At 61.7% G+C, this 6,700-nt stretch overlaps 1 protein-coding gene across 1 annotated transcript; it reads left to right on the top strand.

The window, feature by feature from the left end:
• SLC25A6 (solute carrier family 25 member 6) lies at positions 1-4,308 on the top strand. The gene is made up of 4 exons (XM_025276754.3): positions 1-222; positions 1,912-2,398; positions 3,393-3,533; positions 4,006-4,308. Exons 1-4 carry the CDS (start codon positions 112-114, stop codon positions 4,161-4,163), a joined length of 897 nt encoding a protein of 298 aa, XP_025132539.1. The 5' UTR covers positions 1-111; the 3' UTR covers positions 4,164-4,308.
• Positions 4,309-6,700: the final 2,392 nt, after the last annotated feature.

The following is a 6,700-nucleotide window of genomic DNA, read 5'->3' as shown; positions in this document are numbered from 1 at the left end:
TGGCCGCCCCGTCCTTTCGGTCCTGGCGGCGGCAGGGCTGAGCCAGCGGCGCCCACCCTCCGGCTCTCTCTCTGCTTCTCTGCGCCTCCTCTCCGCTCTCCGCCCGCCGCCATGACGGAACAGGCCATCTCCTTCGCCAAGGATTTCCTGGCCGGGGGCATCGCCGCCGCCATCTCCAAGACGGCCGTGGCCCCGATCGAGCGCGTCAAGCTGCTGCTGCAGGTGTGTGTCAGGCTGCTGGCGCGCGGCCGCCGGCGCCAGGCCCCGGGGAGCTCGGGGGCGCGCGCGACCCCGGGACCGGAAGCGGGGAGGCCGCCCCGCTTTGTCCGCGCGCGGCCGACCCGCTGGCTTCCGGGGGGTCGTGTCACATGGGTACCGCCGCGAGGGAGCGCATGCGCGGGGGGCGCCCGGCGGCGATGTCCGTAGGACCGCATTGGGGCGCGGGGGGCCGCATGCGCGTCTGACGGCCGGCGGGGGCGGCCTCGGCGCGTGCGCCCTGGGGCCTGCAGAGTTGGGGTGCGCATGCGCGGGGGGAGAGCCGCGTGGACGGACCCTGCGAGGCTGTGGGTGGGGTCCCGTGCCCTTGGGCCGTGGACGGGGGAAGATCTGTAGTCCCCGTAGTTGTACTGGTCTTCTTGCCCACTGTTCGTACTTGTTTGCGCGGGTCTGACGCAGAATAAACTGCGCGGGTCTGTTTACAAACGGGGAACCAGTGGAATTAGCGTTGCGATGTGATTGCAACCCCTAAAGAAAATAGGATTCCCTAGGAAGGATGCTAGGAGAGCTTAAAGGCCCCGTGTAAATGTCTTGTTAAGGACACGTCTGTCGTTGGTGACCTCTGCAGGTGTCAAGTGCAAACTGGCTCTTGTGGGCACCTGCTGTCTACCTTTGGAAGCGGTAGTAGGTCAGTCGTGTCCGACTCTTGGGACCCCATGGACTGTAGCCCCGCCAGGCTCCTCTGGCCATGGGATTCTCCAGGCAAGGATACTGCAGTGGGTTGCCATGCCCTCCTCCAGCGGATCTTCCTGACTCAGGGATCAAACTCGGGTCTCCTGCATTGCAGGGTGATACTTCACCAACTGAGCCGTCTCTATGAGTATTAAATCAGGTGCTGCTGACCTTCAAAGCCCGTGAAAGGACTTCAGGGTGGAGAGCAGGAATGAGGCATGCGGGTTCTGGGAAAAAGTGACAGGCCAGGTCATCAGACAGATGTTTCCAGTGGCTGATGGTGAGCCCACGTTTTGCTTGCCCACCTCATGTTTCAGTTCAGTCGCTCAGTCGTGTCGGATCATTGCCGACCCCAGGGGCTACAACACACCAGGCTTCCCTGTCCATCATGTTTAGAAAAGCCTAAAAACCTTTACGGTGACGAATGCTCCTTGAGGCTATGAGAAAGGCTCTGCGAAAATTTGTGCTTGCTCTGTGAACTTCCCATTGACCAGAATCTCATCCAGTCTCTCCTCTTTGGAGTAATCTCTCAGCTATCCGAGCTGCTCTCCCCCGGGGGTGTAGTCCTCGTTTTGCCCCAGATCTTAACTCGCCGCTCTCAGGTTGTGTATTTTTTATAAGTGATCATGGAGGCATGCTTGAGGCCCTGGGTGAAGAAGCCCTATTCCCCCTCACCCCTGCCCCAAGGTGCAGCATGCCAAGCTTCCCTGTCTGTCATGTTTGAAAAAGCATCAGAAACCTTCACGGTGACGAATGCTCCTTGAGACTAAGAAACGCTCTGCGAAAATACGTGCTAGCTCGTGTGAACTTCTGTTGACCAGAATCTCATCCATACCGACCTTATCCTCACCTCTTTGGAGCAGTGGCTCAGAGCGGTCTGAGCTTCACCAGAATCTCCTCTAAGTCTTGGCGGTGTGCCCAGGCCCCCGGTAAAGCCCTGTGTCTCCCTCCGCCGCCCCCCAGGTGCAGCACGCGAGCAAGCAGATCGCGGCTGACAAGCAGTACAAGGGCATCGTGGACTGCATCGTGCGCATCCCCAAGGAGCAGGGCGTGCTGTCCTTCTGGCGGGGCAACCTGGCCAACGTCATCCGCTACTTCCCCACGCAAGCCCTCAACTTCGCTTTCAAGGACAAGTACAAGCAGATCTTCCTGGGGGGCGTGGACAAGCGCACGCAGTTCTGGAGGTACTTCGCAGGCAACCTGGCCTCCGGCGGGGCGGCCGGGGCCACCTCCCTGTGCTTCGTCTACCCCCTGGATTTCGCCCGAACCCGCCTGGCGGCCGACGTGGGCAAGTCGGGCAGTGAGCGCGAGTTCAAGGGCCTGGGAGACTGTCTGGTGAAGATCACCAAGTCCGACGGCATCCGTGGGCTGTACCAGGGCTTCAACGTGTCGGTGCAGGGCATCATCATCTACCGCGCCGCCTACTTCGGCATCTACGACACCGCCAAGGGTGAGCGCCCTGCTGGAGGCGGCGGCGGGGGTGGCACCCGGGAGGGCCGGGGCCTTCTGCTCCCCGGGGGCAGGGGCCTAGTCCTGGGGGAGGGCCAGGGGCCTAGTCCTGGGGGAGGGCGTAGGCACCTCAGCTGCTGATAGCTGTGGGCTCCCAGCCCTGGCAGCTGGAGGCTGAGACCCAGGTGTGGGCGGGGCTCTCTCCTGGGCGTGTGGACTCCCTGAGGCCTGAGCTCCTCCCTCTGGGTGTGTCTGACGCCCGGTGACCTCATTTCACCTTCATTCTCTCTTGAAAGACTCTGGCCTCGGGCGGGTCTCCAAAGACAGCTACATTCTAGGCTCCTGAGAGTTAGGAATACAACCTGTAAATTCATCACCATTGACGGGAGGGATTCCTGGTTGGCCTGGGCAGATAGCACAGAAAGGGCAGCTTAAGCAGCACAGCTTTATTGCTCCCAGTCCCGGAGGCTGGAGTCCGACCCAGGTGTGGGCGGGGCTGGTTCCTCCTGAGACCTCTCTCCTGGGCATGTGGAGGCCTGCTGCTCCGAGTCCTCACGTGCCCGTCCCCGTGTGTCTCTCTGCCCTGACCTGTTCTTAAAGGGACCCCAGTTGTAGTGAGTTAGAATGTTTCTCTATGACCTAGGTTTTATCTGTAAAATGTTTGATTTGATTTCCTGTACATGCCTACAGTTAGAGACCGTAGCGTTCCTATACGTGCAGTTCCATCCTCTCGTTGGGGTGTGGGGCTCCACCACGATGTGGGGGCCGGCACAGCTCAGTCCCTGTAGGTGAGCCGCCCCGGAGGCCTGGCCGGCTGGTACCCTTTACAGTGGACAGAGCTTCCCCTCCTTGCCAGCTGGGCCCGTCCCACCGGCTGGCAGGGCGCGCGTGCTGACCCCAGTCCGATCCGGCTAGTGTTCCCCGTGGAGCTGGGAACTCCCATGTGGAGGTGTGGGCGGCCCCGGGGCCTCACCCCGTGCCCCCCACCCCCGCAGGCATGCTCCCCGACCCCAAGAACACGCACATCGTGGTGAGCTGGATGATCGCCCAGACCGTGACGGCAGTGGCGGGCGTGGTCTCCTACCCCTTCGACACCGTACGGCGGCGCATGATGATGCAGTCGGGGCGCAAAGGAGGTATCAGCTCCGCTCGGCTCGGGGTGGGGGGTGGTGCGCGAAGGACGTGCCGGCCCGCTCAGGGTTGCGCTGACGGGCTCAGGGAGGTGCTGGGGCCCCGGGGGCGGCCATGTGTCTTCCTGCAAAGGCGGGGGCCGGCGTCTGGTCCCAAAGAGGAACAGCCGGGCCTCATGGGGGCGGATGGGGCGAGGCAGGCACAGGGCCCTTCCGGTACCCTGTGATCTGATATGGGGGTCCCCCGTGGGCGCCTGTCCGTGCCCGCAGCTCCCTCGGTCTTTGACCTGGCGTCCCTGGGCCTCGTCGGGGGTGGCGTCCTGGGCTTGATCCCCTCCCGAGAGCGCGTGCCCAGAGCCACGTCTAAACGGCTCAGAGCTCCTCCTGGTGCGCAGATGGCAGCCCGGGGCTCAGCAGCTGTGCCGGGTCTCCCGGGGGCCGTGTCCGAGCGCGCCGTGACCCCGCCGTCTCCCCACAGCCGACATCATGTACAAGGGCACCGTGGATTGCTGGCGGAAGATCCTCAAGGACGAGGGCGGCAAGGCCTTCTTCAAGGGCGCCTGGTCCAACGTGCTGCGCGGCATGGGCGGCGCCTTCGTGCTGGTCCTCTACGACGAGCTCAAGAAGGTCATCTAGGTGCCCGGCCGCCCGCCGCGACCACCTAGCGCCATCCCTCACTGTGACGGACCACCGACTTCGAGAAATTCCAGCGTCCCCGCCGGGGCCGGGCCGCCCCGCGCCGGGGGCTCCTCGCCGGCAGACCATCGGCCCTGGGTCCACGCGTTGATTGGGGTGGGGGGAGAGGGCAATTGGGGGGGGGGTCTCCATGGGTCCACAATCGAGGCAGCTCCGCACACCAGACCTAGACTCCAGGTGCTTGTAGGACCGACCCGTGTTCAAGTATTTATTTAAGAAAATCATGTCTCCATTTGTACTTAAGCACTATCCTCTCTTTTGCACAGCCAAATACGCGATTATGTCTCTCCGTCGGGCATTTCTGCTGCGGACAATAAAATCAGGACACAGAGGCGCTGGTCTCATTTCTCAGCAGAGAGGCCTTGAGGGGCGGTCAGCGAGCAGACCATGGGGTCTCCAGGTGGGAGACCAGGCCTCCCTGTCCATCACCAGCTCCCGGAGTTTGCTCAAACTGAGGTCCATCAAGTCAGTGATGCCATTCAACCATCTCTGTCGTCCCCTTCAATCTTTCCCAGCATCGGGGTCTTTTCCAAAGAGTCAGTTCTGTGCATCAGGTGGCCAAAGGATTGGAGCTGCAGCCTGAGCATCGGCCCTTCCACTGAACACCCAGGGCTGATCTCCTTTAGGAGGGACTGGTTGGGTCTCCTTGCCGCCCAGGGGACTCGCAAGAGGCTTCTCCAACATCACATTCAGAAGCATCAATCCTTGGGAGCTCAGCCTTCTCACCTGCAGCTGGGGTCTAACCACACAGGATCCCCGGTGGTGGCAGCCGTGTGGCCCGCCCGTGTCCAGGGCTCACTGGGGAATCCCCTCCAAGGTGGGCAGCCTGGGGCTTCCCTGGTGGGGATGGTGTAGTAGCTAAGTTGTATGACCACATGGGTTGAAGCCTGACAAGCTTCTCTGTGCGTGAGATTCTACAGGCAAGAAGACTGGCGTGGGTTGCCAGTTCCTCCAAGGGATCTCCCCAACCCAGGTCTCGTGCATTGCAGGTGGATTCTTCACCAACTTTTAGGCTCTCCCCTATCACCCTTGCAATGTCAGAGACGTGGGTTCCATCCCTGGGTGGGGAAGATCCTATGGAGATGAAAATGGCAACCCACTCCGGTATTCCTGCCTGGAGAATCCCATGGACAGAGGAGCCTGAAGGGCCACAGTCCACGGGGTGTCAGACATGACTGATGGACCTAACACACACCCACACACACACACACACCCTCACCCTCCCCCCCAGCCCCATGCAGCTAAGCATTTCTGTAGAAACCCGAGCCCTAATACTGTGAACCCAGCAGGCTGATGTCAGGGTCGTGGGGGACGTGGGATGGGATCTGAGGCCTCTTCAGGGTGTCCTTAGGGGTCGGGGATCGTGTCTGGGGTCCTCACCAGCCTGTGCCCTCAGGAGGGTGCACACACAGGTGGCCCTTGGCTCCATGTCAGTGTGGTGGGGGATGTGGCCTTGGGGTGTGCGTCGGAGTGTGTGTGTGGGGTCGTCACCAGCCTGCGCCCTCGGGAGGGCACACAGGTGGCCTTGGCTCCACTTGCAGCTGCCAGCCCCGGGTGACATTGGCGAGGTCGGGTGGGTGTGGTCACAGCCGAGCCACAGCTCCCCACCCCCAGGCTGGCTTAAAAGGCAGGGCTTTGATAATCTGCAGCAGGGTGAGGTCAGTCCAGGAACAGGAAGTTGGAGCCAGCTGTCCCCAAGGTCGCCCGGCCCACACTGGCAGACCTGGAACAGGGACCAAGGATCAGCCAGCACTCGCCGAGGGGGGTTGAGCCCGGCGCCCGCCAGGCAGAGGTGTCCTGACTTCCGACCCGGCCGCTAGGGCGGACTGAGTCAGGAACCTGTCGGCCCAGACCTGCGTGGACGGCGGGGGTCAGACCCGGGACAAGTGTCACCAGGTGCCTTCAGCACCTCGAGTGGAATAACTGCAGGTGCATGCCCAGCTGGCTTCCCTCCCCCAGGCTTGCAAGCCTGCCTCTGCTGTTGGGGTGAATTCTTTGCAGCCAGAAATTGAAGCGTGTAAACATGACAAAAGAGGTTTGAGGTCCCTCCTGAGAAGCCCCGAGTTCCTGTGGGGAGCAGGCTGAGTCCTTTCCCCTGGGTTTTCAGTGTCTCTGTGTGTGTGAGTCCCTTCAGTCATGTCTGCAACCCTATGGACCACCAGTCTCCTCTGTCCATGGGATTCTCCAGGCAAGAACACGAGTTGCTATGCCCTCCTCCAGGGGACCCTTCCCCACCCTGGGTTAGGCAGGCGGAGTCCTTACCTTCTCAGCGCACCAGGGCTTTCAAGGGGGTGGGTGTTTTCCCACGGGGCCATCACCCACTGTCTCTGGAGGCAGGCCAGCACCCCAAGTCTACCTGCCCCCTGTCCCACAGATTCAACCTTGTAGCTGGGGGTGTGGGGAGGTGTGTGTGTGTCTGTACCTACCTCAATTAAGTGATTTAAAGAGCTTAAAAGGGGAAATGAACGACTAACACA

Source organism: Bubalus bubalis, chromosome X, assembly GCF_019923935.1.
Source record: "Bubalus bubalis isolate 160015118507 breed Murrah chromosome X, NDDB_SH_1, whole genome shotgun sequence".
Taxonomy (NCBI): domain Eukaryota; kingdom Metazoa; phylum Chordata; class Mammalia; order Artiodactyla; family Bovidae; genus Bubalus; species Bubalus bubalis.
The sequence above is the reverse complement of the archived record's forward strand: the minus strand, read 5'-3'. Positions and strand labels throughout refer to the sequence as shown.